The sequence below is a fragment of the Corvus cornix genome, chromosome 1A, assembly GCF_000738735.6.
Source record: "Corvus cornix cornix isolate S_Up_H32 chromosome 1A, ASM73873v5, whole genome shotgun sequence".
Taxonomy (NCBI): domain Eukaryota; kingdom Metazoa; phylum Chordata; class Aves; order Passeriformes; family Corvidae; genus Corvus; species Corvus cornix.
The window spans coordinates 35,074,661-35,093,068 of NC_047057.1; the positions used below are offsets into that span (position 1 = coordinate 35,074,661).

Genomic DNA, 18,408 nt, shown 5'->3' on the forward strand with positions numbered 1-18,408 from the left:
TGAAGAAGATTTACCTGTTATGAAATAGACTGTATTTTAAACACAGTAAATAAACTGTCAGTTGAGGAACTATGACAACAATATGCTTGTATGAGCACAAAAGATATTATGGGCTACTACTACATAAAACATTTTTCTGACCTAATGTCCTCAAAGCACCTTCTTCTTTCAAGTCTGCTGGGTTAACTGACGGTAGTAGTTACTTCTGGCAGCGGGCTAAAGAGAACTCAAATGCAGGGCTGCTAGTTCAGCAAACACTGTCCACTGTAAAGGTATCGCCCTCCTCCTCTTGGAGCCGGCCGAAGCAAGGGGAGAGAAAGGAAAAGCCCGGCATCCCTCCCCGCGCACCTGCCGTGCCCGCGCCCTTACCTGTCTGCACGGAGATGTTGAGAGGCTCCCCGCCGGCGAGCGGCTCGATGCGCAGGTGGTACCAGGTGCCGGCCTCCAGGCCCCGCAGGGTGCAGCCGTAGGTGCCGTTCCCCTGGGGCGAAGGCTGGCAGCCGGCCGCCTCCCCGTCCTCGGAGCGCCCGCTCAGGCTGAAGTTGCAGGCGCGGCCCGCGGCGCCCCAGCGCAGCCGAACGCTCTGCCCGGCGACGCTCCGCTCCGTCAGGTTGGCGCTGCATCCCGCCGCCTGCCCCGGCGCGGCCTGCGGAGAGCGGGGAGAGCTCTGAGAGACCCGCCGGTGCCCCGGGATCAGCCCCCGGCCCCATCCCCGCGCTGTGCCGGTGCGGAGCGAACCTGCCCGTGTCCCCCAGGCTCGCCTGCGACCTGCGAGGGGCGACCCTGCACCGCCCGCCTCCTCCCGGCCGCTCACCTTGGTCAGGGCCAGCGCCGTCCACAGGGCGAATCCCGCTCCATAGCTCAGCATCGCCGACAGTTTTTAACCCCAAAAACCCTCGCGGGGAGGAGAAAAGGGGAAGGGACGGCGGGGTTGGGGTAGGGGGATCCGAAGAAGCGAAGTGACGGCGGCGGGCCCCGGGGGCCCCCGCTCCCCGCCGGGCTCCGAGCCCTGTGCCGGGCCGCCCGCCTGCTGCATGCGCTCGGGGCTGCCCCGGCAGCCGAGCCACCTCCCTGACACCGGCGTGGGGTGGGGGGGCTGCCCGCCCGCGGCTGAGGAGGAGCGGAGGAGGCGGGGGAGGCGGCCGCCGCTTCCCACGCTGCCATTCTGACCCGGGCTGACTCTCCCGAAGCCCTTCCCGCCGACTTCCGCAATCAAGAGGCGATTTCCTCGCGTCTCGCTGCGGGGGGCGAAGCCCGGCGATTCGGGACCTGCCGCCCACCGGGCAGGCAACCGGCCCCGGGGTGCCGCCCCTCTCTCCTTAAGGATCCCACGTTCCTCCCTGCTCCTCTCCCACCCCACCTCCCTTCCTTCCTCGCCGTTTCCTCCTCATGTCGGTTTTCCCCTGGGTCTTGTCTTCCCAAGCGTTCCTCCCGGCGCACGGGGCCCCTCAGCGGTGCCGCTGTTGGGGCGCGGCACTATTGTCTCACCTCACTTGGCGCTGCCTTGCCTTGTCTCGTGGTTGCATCGACTCACAATGTCTTCTTGCCTCTGCCCCACCTCCCAGCTGCCTTGTCTCATGCTGGTCTTGCCTTATTCCCACCTTGCCTCTTGCCTGCCTCACCTCACGGCTGCCTTGCCTCGTGTGGCTCCTTCTCCTCCTGCCTGCAACTCCTCTTGGCCACCTCGCCTTTCACTTGCTTTACTCCATGGCCACCTTACCTTGCATACCTGCTCTCCTCACACCTGCCACCCTTCACAGCCATCCCACCTCCTCTTGGCCTCAGCTATGACAAACCCACCACTCCAGCTCCCGCATCCCAAACTCTGATGTTTTTAAGGGTTAACCATAGACCACCAAGGCCTCCATTCTCTCCCTGGTCATGTGGCACTGCAACCAGAGGCCTTGTGTCCAGGAGAGCCCAGCAGAGCCCAACACTGAGCTCCTGCCTGCAGCAGCAGAGTCTGTCTGTGAGTGGCCAAGCCATCTCCGTTTTCTGTTTCAACTCATGTCCTCGAAACAGTTCCTTCCCACATCCCCTGAAAAACTCCCAAGCTGAAATTACACACACCATGGAAAGCAAGAAAGTCTCCCTGTTTCCAGACTGCATCAATAAAGCTGTGTGCAACTCCGAGATTGGTACAGCCAAAATGAGAGTTTTCCATTTCTGTTATGCATGCCCGTTTCCTTCTTGTTTAACTATCAGCCTCTGAAAACTCGCATATAAGTGTGTACGTGGGGTGACAGAGAAGAAGTGTGGGCAGAAGCATTTTGCACCTTCAGATATTCAAATACACAATAGCAGCCATGGAGTGAATTTGGGGGTGCACAAAAGAGAAGGAAATGGACATTTACTTTCTTCATTGGGAATGGCATTTTTCTGCATACTTCTGTGTTGCATTATGCATGGCGGATTTTAACTTTTAAAAGCAGTACCTCAAGCAAATTCAACACCATCTCTGTATCACTTTTGCCCTCTTTGAGTGAGAAAAAGGCTCTGGGTTTACAAACATTAGTCTGCCTTTTAGGGGGGCTGCTGCTCTAGAACTTTTCTGGGCACCAGCCTGTAAAACAAGATACAAATATGTGAAAAACTAGCTCTCCTTCTTCTGTTCTGAAATCAAAAGTCTGAGCACTCAAGGGTGTTACCTGCACCTACAGAAAACTTCATCTGTCCCATTGGAGCTCCATGCCTGGTCCTAGGGACATGGCACTGAAAGTGTTGTGCTGTACTTTGCAAAGCTGAGGATAATTAATAACTTTATGATCATTGCCTTAAGTGACAATATAAATCTGTGTTGGTTATTATGCCATTCTCAAGCCCATCACAGAAGATCTCCCTTGGAAGAGATGTTTTACGTACTTCAGACAGAAGGAGGAACCAAGCCCCAAAGAGCTAGCACAGGAATAATCATACCATTGATGGGAAACACAAGGTGTGCTTCTTAGACCTAAACTGGGACTAAAATGACATAAATGTCTTGTAAACATTTAAGGTGAGTGTTTTACAGTGTGATTTCTTCTTTAGGTGATCATGCTTTTTGGACTTAACGGCATAAACCACACCAATACTTTTCTAGCACTGGAGAAGTGCAAATCTGAAGGCTTATTGGGATGTTTGGATTACTTCAAAACCCTCTCTGAAAATTAAAACGTTCAGGGTAACCTGCTTTTTCTTGAAAAGTGGAGCTCACGTTAGAACAAGGATTTTTGAAAACATCCATGACCAGAACTTGCAGGGAAGATATAATTTGGATATTTAGATGGAAGTTATTTAAGCAGATGTAAAAAGTAAAAGGAAAAAAACCCCAACATAATCAACACTGCAAACATCAAATTCGGGAAAAAAAGTGGAACCTACCACAAGTGAAACTTAAAGACTTTTGGAAATAAATGCCTGTTTGTCTCTTCCAGATAGCATAAGATAATGTGTGGAGGAAAATGATGTTACTGCTTCTCAGAAGTGCTCATAATTTAGAAGTTCCTACTTTATTACTCTTATTCCTGCTATCATAAAATCTTTACTTTTTTGTATTAGTAGGAAGGTACTGGTTTATTACAGGTTTTGAGACTTCCTTCTGTATGTTATTCAGCAAAAGCTGCTACACAGGTAAGGTCTGACACAGACGCCTATGCCAGCACTGGAATAAAACTGGAGGGGTCCATCATTCACTGGTGGCAATATATTTATATAGAATAGCCAATATAATGCAAGTAATTATTTCCAGACTGGTAGTGAATAAATGGGCTTTTAGTAAATCAGCAGTCACACAGTCTTTAACACTTACTGATCTGTGTGGCAAGCCAAGAAACTAAACTGAAAAAAGAACTGGAAGTGAGTTTTGGGAGTTGCCGGACGTGTCTCTAATAGCAGGCTCCAAAGTCCCTTTCAGACACTTTCCCAAGGTTTCCTGATTTTTTTTTTTTAACACCAACCTCTCTGTCTCTCTAATCAAGAGGAAATGGGCTTTGCATAGCTTTTGTCATGGATTCAAAGTGCAAGCTGCAGTTTCACTTGAAATCCAAGGCAGCTCTAAACCAAACATTTTGTTCAATTGAAATGTCACTATTGTCCCCCCAAAATGGGTATGTGCACAGCCAAATAACAACATGGCTTTACTTCTGCAAACAAGAGGCCCCAGCCTGGGCAAATGCAGTTCATAAGAGGTATTGTCTTCCTCACAACAATACTCAGCACTTAGTCTATGTGTTTTCAAAGTATCATATTAAATCTAGTTAATCCTTTAAAACATCCCCGAAGTTTGACAAAAAATGTTTTAACTCCACGCTAAAGACTGGGAAACAGAGATGGAGGCCAAAGATTTTAAATTTTTGTGTCTAAATTGGTATATCTAGATTCAAATGTCCAGAGCCAGTTGGAGGCTACAAGAGAAAGCTATTACTGATTTTTTTTCCCGTAGCTATGCTTAGATGTCTTATCCACAGAATTCTGGTTCGAAAGTTTTGACGTAAGCAGCTTGCTCGGTGCAAATGATGTAATTCAGGAGGTGAAGTGGTGTAGAAACACCAGAGGCAGTAGCTTCTGTTCAAATGGTGCCATTTCTCTAGCTCTGGCAGGATTACGTAGCAGGAGTGCAGTAGGATTATGCAGTAGGAGTGCAGTTTGGGTAATACCTGATTTTATAGGACATTTCCATTTGGGAGGAACCAGTATTCTGTGCAGGAGGTATGCAAATGAACGGAGGGCATGAGGAAATAAGCTCAGCCTGCCTGCACAAAGCCAGAAAGATCATATTTGAAAAGAACTGCATCAGTTATGGAACGGGGTGCAGTGCATCCATCCTTGGCTCAGTCCCTTGCCCTCAGCAGCATTAGAACAGCAGTATATAACCATCAAGTTTATGGACCCTGACACTCTGTCCACAGCCTTCCCAAACATAAAACACATTTCTTAGTCTTATCTACTCCAACATACATAGTAACGGTAGTAACTGAAACATGTCTGCCTGTCCCAATACACTGAGTGTAGTGTGGTCTCCTGGAAGACAAGCCACAGGGAATTTAGGGATTTTCAGTTCTAAACCACTATGTGGTAATAGTGATACAGTGACCAATAATATCCTGCATGCTTTAGCTCTAACTGCCCATACACACTCTGCCAATGGTGATGCCAGATTTGCTCTCAGATTACTGAACTGGGTCTTGCAGTAAAGGAAGACTGGAAATTGATTTGGAGGTACTGAATGCCTGCCATTTTCTCCTTCTATGGCTGGGACTGGCAGCCCCATTACCCTCCTCTGCCAGGGTGGTTTGTGGTTGGACAGAGCAAAGACCAAGTGTCTGTGTGTCTCCACTCTGCCTATCAGCCAGTAGATAAGCTGACCATGGCCAAGGCCAGGATTCCTTTCAAGGCCAGTTAAAGCATTTGGATTTCTCTTGCTTTGATCTGTAAACAATGTATGTAATTATCTGTAAATAAGGTCATTGCACACTGTAATTCTTAGCATGTCATTAGAGCTAGACCACCACATCATGCACCAAGCAATAACAGAGTCACTGCGACCAGATACCCAGGCTCCTGTGGGTCCTGCCACATCCAGGAGCTTTCCATTGCTTCTCACATACCCTGATTATTTCCCTTCAACTTTTCCCAGTGCAATGTGCACACCAGGATTGGGCTGTACAGAAGAGGCAGAATTTTTCTGCAGCTATGCTTCTAGCAAATGACATTGTCAGCATGAACATCAAAACAAAGCATCCCACCAAAAAAAGAACAAAGCTTAGTCCTGTAGCTATTTTTTTTAGGTTTTGGTTTGTTGTTTTTTTAAGCCCACAAAACATCCACTTGTAATAGCTATCAGGCTCCACAGAGTGGAGCAGGCTTAATAAAAATCAGTAATTCTTCTGTCTTACCTCTTCTGTAGTGCTAGAGTATGGAAGAGTCGTTGGAATCCAGGCTTTCTCTGTTACTGCAGATTTCAAGTCGAAATAGAGGTTTTCAATGGGATTTTTACTGAAGTGTTCAGTCACTTTGCTGATGAACATCTCTGTGCTGCTCTTCAACACATTTTCAGGCCTAGAAGTAACAGCATTTGAAGAGGGGGATGTAGTTCTAGTAGTCCACACAGAAGTGTCTGCATCTTGTAGATCTAAGACAAACAAAGGAAAGTAATTAAAATCAGCTCTACATTTTTATAAACAATTCATTAGATTCAATAAATGTGGCTGATACAACTTCCAAGTAGTTTAAGTGCACCTATCAGTTCTACTTTTTTTGTTTGTTTGTTTTCAGTGTGAACATATGTTTTTGCATCAATACCAAAGCCTGCAAAACACAACCAGAAAAAAAATAATGTCCCTAAACATTCATACCATTAATTTTAAATATAGTCCATCAGTGATTCTGAAGTGAAGAGAAAGGTTGTACTTCGTCATTAAGGGCAAAATGTTTTCACTTGCAACTTTTTCACTTGCTTGTATCTATCAATGGCACACAGTATCAGCTTTATTGTCAACCCTTTCCCCTCGTTTCTACCTGCATGGGCCATATTCTCATCCGCCTTTTTTTGGTGTAAGTTTAATACATGGCTGTATTCAGTATAATTTTTCAAGATGATTTTTTCAAGATTTTTTTTTCTCAAGATACTTGTTCAAGATAAGTTCCATGTGCCCACATGAACGTTTCTCTTGCTCTCTAAAATCGGTCTTATGCAGACCCCATGCTAGTCCCTGACTGTTGCCTTCCCAAGGCTCAGCTAATGACCTATCACTTAACTGAAGTACCTGTAAATACGACAGCGGATTCGCTTTTTTAGTCACGTATCCTTCAGAGAAAGCCAAAGTTGCAATTAGAGCTCAGGAAAGATTTTACTACACATTTTTCCTCCACATTTTCATGGCTCTTCCTCCCCATTGGTATGTATTTAATATCCTTTCTTTGTGGCTGTGAGGGCAGGGTTCAAGCTGTGGTGGCCTCTACATCTGGTAGCATCACATTTCAGCTAAACTATTGGAATTACTCACTGGCCCCTTCTCACAAAAAGCTGCCCTGCCATTGCTGTAACACAGCTAGTGTGTATTGGCTCAATGCCCAAGACACTTTGTCTGTCCTTGAACTAGGGTCTCCAGCATGACAGAACCTTGTTTTGCTGCTGAGCCACTGGGCTGGTTGCCATTTATAACAATTTTAGCTCACAAATCCTTTAAAAACAAAGTAGTGAGTGGGTTAAATTGCAGCAGAAGCTTTCAAATCCAATTACTTGGTGTGCAATTATGATGTCTTAGCTGGCCAATGCGTATTACCTCTTACCCAAAGGAGCAGTGGGTGAGCTTCTACGAAATCAACATTATCATTTTTTTTGTGTATGCGTAAATATGTATGTTAACATGTTTATGTAAATAAATTTGCAGCACTCTCATTTGCACAGAAAAGTGATATTGTAAACCCTAGTAGGAGACATTTCCATGCAAGTGTTTCCTGTGCTTGACAGCACAGTGCATTCACCTGGTACATGGTTCTGGAACGTTTTGAAAAGTAGTGGTTTACTGGAATGGGTTGGTATCCAGAGTAGATGTTTTCCTTCCTTTTATCTAATTGTGCTTCTCTGGAAATAAAAAAAATTCCAAGTCTCCAGTAAATTACAAAAAAAGCTGATCGAATCTCTTTCCAAATCAAGGCAGTGAAAACAATACTACAGATCCAATTCTCTCTTACACTTGTGCAAAGGGTTTCATCAAAACTTCAGGTCTGGTCCAACTCTGCACAATCATCTTCATGCTGCTGCCTTTGCAGAACCCCATGTGGAGAGCCTAAGGTGCAGAGTCTGCTGTGGTCCTGTGTCACATACCTTCATAGTTCCCACGAGAAGGACAGGAACCTTGTGCTCAAGCTGTCATCACCTGCTGCAACAAACTCGTTAGCTGGCACAAGTCCAGACTTAGTCTAGATTCCATGTCAGTCATTTTTCTTGGAGATGTCCTATTAGTTGTGGGTCTCTGAAAGTCTACAGTAACCAACTAGAAATCCTAGCCCCAAGGACTTGGAAAGAGCTCTATGCCTCTCAGATATCTCAGCAGGAAATAGAACTTACTGATAGAAGGACAACAAAAAAGGGTATGTCTGAGCAGCCAGCAATTGCTTAGGAGAAGAGGCCACTCAGTTGAGCTCCTAAATATACATTTACACACTCAACATGAAAACATGCTAAAAAAAAAAAAAAAAATCTTGGCTTAATTTACAGACAAATAGCAGTGATTCCAGCAGGAAGGCGTTTGCATTCCAGTGCAATTGTGTTTTAGGAAAGCTGCTCCTCCATAAAAGGGAAGCTGGTGCTGCCAGTGACATTTATGGGACTCAGCAGCCAGGATAACAGGCATTCTTGGTGCAGGAGTGGAGGGGAGAGCTCGACTGTCCTGGAAGCAAAACACTTGGTCCTCAGAAAAGTTCCACCAGCCCAAAGAGGTCCCATGAACAAGCATTTGGTCACTGCATGACCCAACTCTTCTTGTTAAGCTTTGGGCTATTCTGGGTTTCCAGCTAAAGGATCTTTCCCAGAAAATGCCGGTTACAGTCTGTTACCTGTAACCTATGGGTGGAAGTGACTTGTATATAGCACTACACCATACTGGAACTTCAGATATATGTACCAGTACCTTCCATATATCCTACAGTGGACTGACTAATGTGGTTCATATCTGCACCACTTTAAGAAAGTCAGAATCCATGTTTATATTTTAAGTAAAACCACTATTGTGATCCTAGCATAAGAACCCTCATAGCCCTTCCTCAGCAGCAGGCACTTAAGAAACAAAACTGCATATTATAAGGCCTATGTAGCAGATTTCTACACAACTTGAGTTCCAATTTTTTTAAGCAGAAAAAAACTCACCTCCTCTGTGGACATTAGTAAAGTACACAGAAATCTCAACACTGGGATTTTTCATACGTGTTTAGCATTGTTCTAGCAGCCTCTTTGGAAATCAGTCATAAAATTGTTTTTGGGAACAGAACAACAGCACTGACACTGATGTTGATCACTAGTGTCTGGATGATATACAATGTGTGAACATAATATTGTAATCATCAGTAGCACACCCAGGAGAAATTATGATGTTCTGACTAAGTGCATATTTCATCCACGGGGTGTACTGCAAACCACATCCATCCACACAGCAGCAGGCTGCTTACAAGGAAGGGAATTCCACACTTTTGCATGTATGATTAGCAAAAGTGCTGATTAGTTGTCAAGAACTGAGAACCCTACAGTGGTGCCTTCAGCCTTAGCTGAGCTGGCACAGTGCAGCTTTCTGAAATAGCTCACATTGTACGGATCTGCCTACTCTATTAGAACACAGTTTCAGAAAACTAAGGCTGAACTGCTAGTGAAACATAATTGAATCAGATATCTAGTGTATAAGTTAAAAAATACTCTGTAAGACTGCATCTAACTCACTGCAAGACTTGAAACAATAAGGGATTGCTTTAAGATCTCTTTATGTGCAGGACAAGATGAATTATCTTTTTAGCTAACTATTTGTAACTAAAAAACTAATTCAGATTTCTGTATGTAGGAGTATGACAGAAGAACAAAATCCACTAAATGTCCTTTCTTTCCCCTTCAATGTTGACTTTTAAAACCTCCAAAAAATCCATTCTGCTTGAAAATTTTTACCTTCTTTAGTTGAATGTTGTAGAAGTTAGTATCTCATTTGTATCTCATGTCAGAGAAATTGAATGTCTCAAACTCCAGTCTCATCCTGAGCTGCTCTTTTACTTCCCTGTTTTTGAAATGTTGAAGTAGCCACTTAAAGGTTCTTTCAGCATCAGTGGTAGCAGAACACCCATATAACTATGATGATTACATCATTGCTGTACCAGCCCTATTTCTGACACTATGGGTAGTTCCAGCTCACCCTGAAGTGGATTTTTGGTCACTGGAAGGACATCTAGATTCCATTAACTCCATGGATCACACCTCTACGGAAGAGAGCTCAGAAACTTAGTAACTATGGAGACACCTAGGTCTTGGTTCAGTTGCCTAAACCTACTGGAATCTGAACTGCCCTAGGGCATCTCAGGCATCTGCCCAGGGCTCTCATAACACTTATGGGAGACATATGTCTTTCTGGGCTGGCAGTCAGAGATCAAGTGGAATATCCTGAAGCATCTCAACTGACAAAAAGCACTTGCTGAGATAAGTAAAATAATCACTTCCTTCAGACACCTACACCTAGAAGTTCAAACCCACTCCAGCTTCTACATGGAGGTCCACACAAAAGAGAGAATATAATAATGAAAAACACCAGCATAGTTGTTTGGAATTGGCATCTTTGTTGGCACTTCCAGGAGAAGATGAAATCATAAAGCAGGACTTCCCATCCTCCTGATTGCTCTGGGAAGCTGTGCCTATTGTTCCATTTTTTCCCCATGAAAGTAGCTGAGCTGGTTTTGTTCTATATTCTTTGTGCTGTGGCTCACTGAGACTTTGAAAATTTACAAAGCCCAAAGACCTAGGCTACACTGCAGATTTCTCCATTTCTTTTTAGAAAATCTAAACTCACATTTATCTTTGAGCTTCTGTCAATATGCTATTGGATTGTGTACAAGATCTCGTAACCATGTCCAAGGATCTGACATTGATGCCTCTCTTTGTCCAGATGGAGCTCAGCAAAAGTGGTCAGCCATGAAAGAAAGATTCAAATAATTTTTGATATTTCATGGGTTCACACAGATGTTAGCAAACTCTTATACTTACAAAACCCTATAAAATAACTTGGAGAGATTAAAATGAATTTCAGTGAATGTATTTTAGGAAAAATGTTTTGGGTCAACTTAAAGGCGGATTGAAAATATCTTTTATCACTGTTCTAATTTATCCTGAAGGAACTTGTAAAAGTTACACACACTAAAAATTCCAACCTGTACTGAACTTACGGATGGATTATTGCAGTATCTACAAACACTAAAGGTGTGGAAAGCTTAAAGCCTAAAGGTCTTTACATTATTTAAAAAATGGGTAAGAGTTGCTGCCTTTTCTGTGCTTCTGCCACCTTTCTTTGGTGCTTTTCCACCTTCCCAAGGGTCCCAAGAAGACGCATGTGCTTCCCTTTCCATGTTCTGCAGTTGCTACTGCTGCTTCAGTGGTTTAGAGCATGCTTGGAGTGTGCACTGCTCTGGTCTCTTCTGTGATCCATCTCAGCCACTGAAGCATCAGCAGTGGGATGTGAACTTAATTAGCTGAAGTTCTGATTATGAAGCAGTTAAACTGGAAGGGGGATAAAGGGAAGAGAGAAGCTCATGTGAAAGAAATTATCCTGGACAAGAACCAAGGGTAGAAAAAGCGGAAGCAACAGTGTGAATGTCAGGTGGCCCATCAGACTTCAGCTCATACCTGGTATCTAGTATTTTGTCTATTTTAGGCTGCAAACAAGCAAGATATAGAAAGATGTTATAGTTGTTATTTCAATTTCTTGTCCAACATGTTTTATATCTTTGGAAATCCCATTATGGTTCTTCAGTGCTTGGCACACAACTGTAAGTGAATCCTCCACGAAATCAGCTACTCTTTTTGAATGTCTTGATATCCACAGCTCTAGGGTTGTCCTTACCATGTATGGTATAAGAGAAATGCAAGGAAGAGCATCATATTACAAAACAGTTCATGTCACCTTCTGTATCCAGACTGCTCTACAGCCCGTGTGGCAGTCTCTAGAGCTCAGTGTGTAACTGCAGCATACAGCTTGGCCTTGTGTCTCCTTATTTGAACTACTGTCTACTTAGTGAATAATTTTTGGTCAGCAGTGGTTTTGAGGTTTGTTGGTAATATTCAAGGTACCACATAGCATGCATCTGTTCTTAATTGGATATTTTATTAAAATTAACCTACCTAGAACAAAAGAAGCTTGTAAGAATTGCTTATGCAGCTCAGGAGTGACATCAGTGTTAGTGTGTCAGCATTCATGGTGGACATTTGTTCTACAACTGTTATTTACATGCAACAGTCTTTGTTCTTTTCAGTCATCCCACCCTTCTACATCTTTACCTGCCCCATCTTTTCCTCCTGCCTGTTTCCATTCCTGTTCCTTCTCCTGGTTTCTGAGCTTAGAGAAGCTCTGAACCCAACTGCAGGCTGGTGAAAAGAAGGCTTCAGCACTACTGAGATTTTTTTCTTTCTCTGCCCAGAATGTCCTCAAGAATTTGGTGGGAAATGAAGTGTCACTTTCTCAAGGGATATTCATACCTTATGACTGTTCTTCATGTCAGCTGTTTCAGCTGGAGGCCAGATTCAAACATGAGTTTGTGTGAGAAGGACTGTTTGCTGCTAGATTTAGAATCATCTCTGAGTGAGCAGAGATGGGATACATACCCAAATTGATCCTGATTTATACCAACAATCATTTAGGTCAGGACTGTTACAAAACATGTAAATCCAAACACATCTCAGATGGCTGATTTGAAATCCAAATCCAAGCTCAGACTTTCCCCAAGCTCAGAAAAATCGTGCTTGATATTTGAGTAAGGTCCAGAATAAAAGGTAGTTGCAGTTACTGGGTTTGGTGCTTGTACTCTGTCTGGGATGATGTTTGGAATGTAATTCAGTGAGCTACTCCTATGCCAAAATATAACTATTTTTATGAGTACTGTGAAAACAGAGGATAAGTTGTAGCAAAATACGGTGTTAGTCAGGAGTAGAAAAACCTACAGCCATTTCAGCTCCAAAGATTTTGCTCAATTTTTACTATCTTAGCTAAATATAGACCAAATATGTTATTCTAGGCTGATCCACTTCTGCTTATACTGAAAGCAGATAGATGTTTTGGAAGACTAATTTTACACATTCAGTATTGAAAATTTTGACATGCATATGGATGCCATGACCAGAATTGGGGGCATTAGATTTTGTTCTCATAGTACTTACTACTATTTGAAAAATTAATCTCTTTGCACTATTTCCACTTTATGAGCTTCTTATATTCCTAAAATACTTAGGTATTGAGGATTATAATGTTTTGTTGATTTGTCATCAGACCTTCCCAGAGCTGTGAAAAATAAGGTAAGTAACACTCTTAGAAAGGATTGACAGGCCTGTCTATGGAGAAAATTTCAGGAAAATTAAGGTAAGTTAATTTAAGAAATGAGCACAGTAAATAGAGGAGAAGGTGCTTTAATATCCCATGACAATTGTCTTAGTGCTTATTGGTCTTAAATTGCTTCTCCTGTGAGGATGATTAAGAAAAGTATACAAGGTTACTTTAACTTTGTGAGGCCACACTCCATCCAGCTATCTAAAGGAAAAAACACTACCTGTGTACCTCATCTGAATGGTTCATAGTGTCTTTGAATATGCGAGCCATATACACCCCACAGGATTTAAAATGATTTTGCCTTTTTAATCTCTAAAATATAGGAGGGCTGGGATGGCATCATGGCCACTTTTCCATTCCCTGATTCTGGAAGCTATCCTTTCATACCTCCACTCAGGTGAGTAGTCCTGGTCCTATGAGTAGAGTTCTGCAAGTGCAAATTTGCTGAAAAAAATGGTGCCCTGCCTTACAATAACTAGGAGTTTAGACAAAATGAGGATTTGGTTTAAACATTCTGAAAATCTGGCTATATGTAAAAGTTTTGGGTCATTTTGTTAACCCTGTAAAGACAAGAATTAACTCTTCCCCAGTAAAAAGATATCTGTAGGTTGTTCTTATTTACTATGAAGAACTGCTTAATAGTGCACAAGAACAGTATTAACAGGATTACCAGGAAGGCTCAACAACAGGACTTGAAGAAAGCATTATTCAGCAGTATTCAAACCCTCTCTTCAAACCATTCTACCCTCCATTTTGCCATGGACATGTAAACCCACAACTACACAGATATACTGGTAGGTGTCTGTAGGTGTGTGCACAGACCTTTGCATTTCAGGGTGCTATTCCATAAATTACTGAGACTTTTGATTCAGTTCATTATTCTCAGGATTTTGAGTGTTCTCATGTATATGGCATCTAGGAGCAAAATTACACTGAGTAAACGAATGAATGTGTAAGCCATGACTGTTCTAATTATGCATTTAGGTTAATCAGAGAAATAATTGTGCATGTGTTTGATTTTCAGACATGTTCTTGCTCTTGACAGATTGAATCTGGATTTGTATGATAACGTGAATGGGGAGGAGAACTTCTTTGCATCCACATTTTAAAAAGTACTAGGAATTAGTACCCAGAGTTTAGAAATGGAAAAAGGAAATGACGCAGTAATAGTGAGCTGAACTTACACATAAACACATTGATCCAAAGATTGGGAGTAGACAAAAGGAGAGACATCCTGAAAATATAAAGTGACTTAAAAACTCCACCAGTTGTGAGAAAGACAGCATTCATCTTAGCTGTTCTTTAGTAGTTCTCAAAATGCTTTCCAACTGTGAAAAACATTCTTCTGTATGAATAAAATACAATAATTTTTCACATTTGGGTTAGCATAACAGAGACATTTTTGTTACCAAAACTCCCAGGATATTTTCTTGAAGGAATAACTCACCTTGCTTTGAGCACAGATTTACATAAATAGGTTTTCCCGTCTCACTGGTTTTTAGCTGCATCCATGTATGAAGGTATTTTTTACTCCGCTTGGCCATTACCTTCTGACCTTGTTTTGTGAGAAAAAGAGAGCTGTTGGCCACCTTCAGGAGCCCATCCTCGTGGCAATTCCACCTGACTGCCTGGGGGCAATCGACGATGATGCTGCGAGACGACAGAGCAGAGCGCGTAGAGATGCTCAGGCACTGGGCAGACTTCACGTGGAGGAGCCTGTCATCTGCCATCCACTGCCACTTCTGGTTCAGGCTGGTCATATTGCACTTTTCCATAATGACTCCTCTCTTTTCTGAAAGACACTGCTGTTTCTGGACATGGATAATCAGAAACCCTTCTGGGAAAGGAAAATTCCAGAAAAATACAATAGATCACACATTAACTTGACAAAAAGAAAATTTTCAATGATTTAAAATACATCAGCAGATAAATCTCTCTTCCCACTTTCTATGTGTTGCACTTTTCATGAAACTTCCCGTAAGTTGAACCAATTTAAAATAAACCCTCCAAACACAACACCCACATGATGCATGTGCTGGTAATGTAAATAATGAAAATGAAAAACCCCAGACTATTGTAGCAAGGTTATGTTGACCTTCATAGAATATAAAAATAAGAAAAACTTAAACTGGATATAAAAGAAATCCAAGAACTATTAACTTCAAACACCAGTTCCTCATTTCCCCTGCTTGAAAGCATACAGAGATCTACATGAGTTCTCAGTCTCTGTTTCAGTTTTACAACACAGACTTTAAAAATTATAATTTACTGCCTGCAGGTTGTTTTAGTAACATTCATAATGTTTCTGAGGGAAACATATAGGAGGATATTCACAAATCTATGTTTCTCAGTGCCTGTGTTACAGGAATGGAGGTTCTTTACTGATAGGAAGTACATGTTCTACTGGATTAATCCCAACATATCTAGCTGTTAGCTTTGTGACCATTCCAATTCACATAAGATCAGCTCTCTGTCACCACGCTTAAAGATCAACACCAACTACTCAAATGAAGGAAACTACAATGCATTCATCAAAACCCCACGAAGTTACCAATGCAAAATGTGTACTTGTTACAGAACACAGAACCGGTTATTTCAAATGCAGCCTCCCTGCCATATCATGTTAATGTTGTTCTTGGTTTTTAATCTCAGTTACTCACATTTCCAGCCCCATTAGTTACAAAGTGCTAAACCAAATGTGTATTTATTTCCTTCAGTTGATGTTGTCATTCCCCTGTTTTTACAGACCTGGGTATTTTCTAACTAAGCATTACAGAAAGCTCCTGTCTCTCAAAGTTTCACAAAGTATGAATAAAAGATAGGAATCTCTCCTTTGAAAAATTTGTCCCAAAAATTCAGCTCCTGGATTGTCTATCAGGAGATGTTCTTAAAAAAAGGAGATATATCTCCAGCATAGAAGAAGGCAGTTTATTTTCCTTTGGAAAGGAATCTAAACAGAACGGGCTATGTTGGCCCTGCCCCTCATTCCTCTGGTATGAAGCCCAGAGAAGAGCTGACTCGGTTTTTGTAAGTCACTGGCTGTGCCAGAGGGCTCTGCTCAGTGGCAGAAAGGACAATACAGCAGAGGGGATGTGGGGAGAGACACTTACCTGAGAATGTCAAGGCAAGACAGGTAGAAACCAGGACGTGAAATAAAGAATCCATTTTCCCTCTAGCAACTCCCCATGCTTCTCTTAAAAAAACCCACCTCAGATAAGTGAAGCGAAGGCTAGGAAGGAAATGTGCCTTCACAGGGGGAAAAAGTCAGTGACGAGCACTTCCTTCTATTCAATTGTTTTGGGGGGTTTTACAGCACTTTGTCCTTTTACATGATTCTTCGGTTTACTAGTTTGTTTATTTTGGAAAAATACAAGCAAAAGAGAAGTTTTCAAACACCTGGGAAATTAAAAGAGATTATATTGAATCTCTTTAGACTAAAAGAAAGGGGATCATACTTCTGTGTAATTTGTTGCCTGTGAACTATTACAAATCTATAGGTCATCTGGATGGTGCTGACTAAGTATTATCCAGGGAACAAACACGTATTTTTTTGTAACTACACATAATCAAGAAAAACCTCAATATTGATATTTCTAACTCCACAAGTTCTAAAAGCCAAGTGGAGGGTGAGGAGGAATGGAAAGAGGAGGAGGCAAAACTCTGGCATCTGTACCAGATCTTACAGAAACTCCCCCAGAGGAATCAAGTGATGCTGGGTTTGCCTTCCCATCAGGTAGTGCACCTTGCTCCATGTCAGTGGGGGATTCCCTGTGTCCTCTGGATTGGTTCCCAAGTGGTCTGAAGCCATGGTGGAGGCTAACCAAATTGTGCTGGGCTGAGCCTGTTTATGGGGGTACAAGAGTTTGTGTGCATTAACTACTCTATGCAAGAACAGAGACTTCAGTTACTATTTTATAGTAAGGGTAATTTATTAGCAGTATGAAGCAAAGTCAACATCACTGCATTAAAAACTCATTATACCCTGTAAACAGACCTCCCAGTGCTGTAAGTCATAATGCCAACTTCGCATATCTCTTAAAAACAAACTTTCACTAAACAATAAAGGAAACAGTCATAGCAGCATTTTCTTTCTTGTATAACCTGTCATGGAAGAGTCCGTATCACTAAAGGCATCCATCTCTTACTGAAAGAGACAGAGCAACATATGCAAAAATTTCTGTATTAATAAAAGACAGACAAATAGTTAAAATCCTTACCATTTAATATATGCTACAAAGTTTCTTTTAAAAGTAGAATGACTTACACAATTTACAAATACACTGGATTCAGGTCTGTAGCAGAAGCATGTTCTAAGACAATCAACAGTATAGGGTAAATACATACACACTGAATAACAGACATTGTGCTCTGCAACTGCTCTGTAAGACCTACAGTAAATACACATTTAATAGTTAGTAGTATGAAGAACATATATTTCCATATAAAATATTAACTGCTTTTGAATAGTTTCAAAAACAAGATCTTTAATTTTTTTATTATCTCCTTTTTTTTTAATCCATAGTTGAACACTTGCAATTTTAGCAGCAAGAATATTATGTGGCCAAGAAACAAGCTCACCACATAATCAGTAATAGCACTTTACAGTACAGTTGACAGTCCATTCACAAGACAGTTTGCAAACGTCAAAGCTTTTATACACTTGTTAAACATTTCTTCTGTAGAAGTCCCAATGTCCATCTGACTGCAGCAGTAGCATATACATACATTCCATATGGCAGATATCAGCATTACAGAATTAAACCATCTTTAGATACATACACAAAATCCATGTGTAGTTTCAGCACAGTACCTTCTTTATAAATCATTTTTGGGAAGCTCACAATACATTCATATATGGTAACGGTCCAGCAATCTCTGTACTTTTACCAAACCGTCCACAATCCTTTCAGAAGTTGGCCTCAAAGCCGTCTTTCCCACTGCAGTAAACTCCTTGAAGAAGCTGCTGGTAGGTAATGAAACAAATTACCTCAAGAGACTGACATTCAGTTTCACTCTCCTCGGCTTCACTGGACAGCTTCTGCAGAAAGTCTGCTTTCATACAGACTCAGTGCATGGTGCACAAATTCATACTGCTCGCTGGTCTGAACCATTCCACCCCTGGAAAGGAAACACACTGGACTGAAATCCTATTTCTTAAGATTGTAACACCCTCCAGCTCCCACCAGTCCCATGACCACCAGATAACACAAGCCCTTTCCTCAATTTTTGACTTGGAGTTTGCTTGAGTAAGTGGGGAATTTTTGTCACAGCAGAATTACTTTCTTCATGACTTATGCCATCCAGCACATGCCCAATATGAAGAATTCCCAGTTCCATCAGGGTAAGAATTAGAGAAGAAAACATC

General features: G+C 42.2%; 2 protein-coding genes across 6 annotated transcripts in view; both read right to left on the reverse strand.

Moving 5' to 3' along the window:
• PTPRB (protein tyrosine phosphatase receptor type B) overlaps nucleotides 1–16,260 on the reverse strand; it is a 63,578-nt gene extending 47,318 nt beyond the window's left edge. For 2 of the 4 annotated variants that reach the window (XM_039570367.1, XM_039570366.1), the window contains exons 1-4: nucleotides 16,154–16,259; nucleotides 14,491–14,880; nucleotides 5,874–6,109; nucleotides 370–646 (exon numbers count right to left, since the gene is read on the reverse strand). In XM_039570367.1, the coding sequence (XP_039426301.1) occupies nucleotides 370–646; nucleotides 5,874–6,109; nucleotides 14,491–14,880; nucleotides 16,154–16,208 (958 nt within the window). In that variant the 5' untranslated portion in view covers nucleotides 16,209–16,259. Of the gene's footprint in view, nucleotides 1–369; nucleotides 647–814; nucleotides 1,184–5,873; nucleotides 6,110–14,490; nucleotides 14,881–16,153 lie in introns of those variants that run through there. The other 2 variants (XM_039570369.1, XM_039570368.1) reach the window with 2 other exon arrangements.
• A 687-nt stretch (nucleotides 16,261–16,947) lies between these two features.
• PTPRR (protein tyrosine phosphatase receptor type R) overlaps nucleotides 16,948–18,408 on the reverse strand; it is a 141,267-nt gene continuing 139,806 nt past the window's right edge. For both annotated transcript variants that reach the window (XM_039571162.1, XM_039571160.1), the window contains one exon: nucleotides 16,948–18,161. In XM_039571162.1, coding sequence (XP_039427096.1) covers nucleotides 18,068–18,161 — 94 coding nt within the window. In that variant the 3' untranslated portion in view covers nucleotides 16,948–18,067. The remainder of the gene's footprint in view (nucleotides 18,162–18,408) is intronic.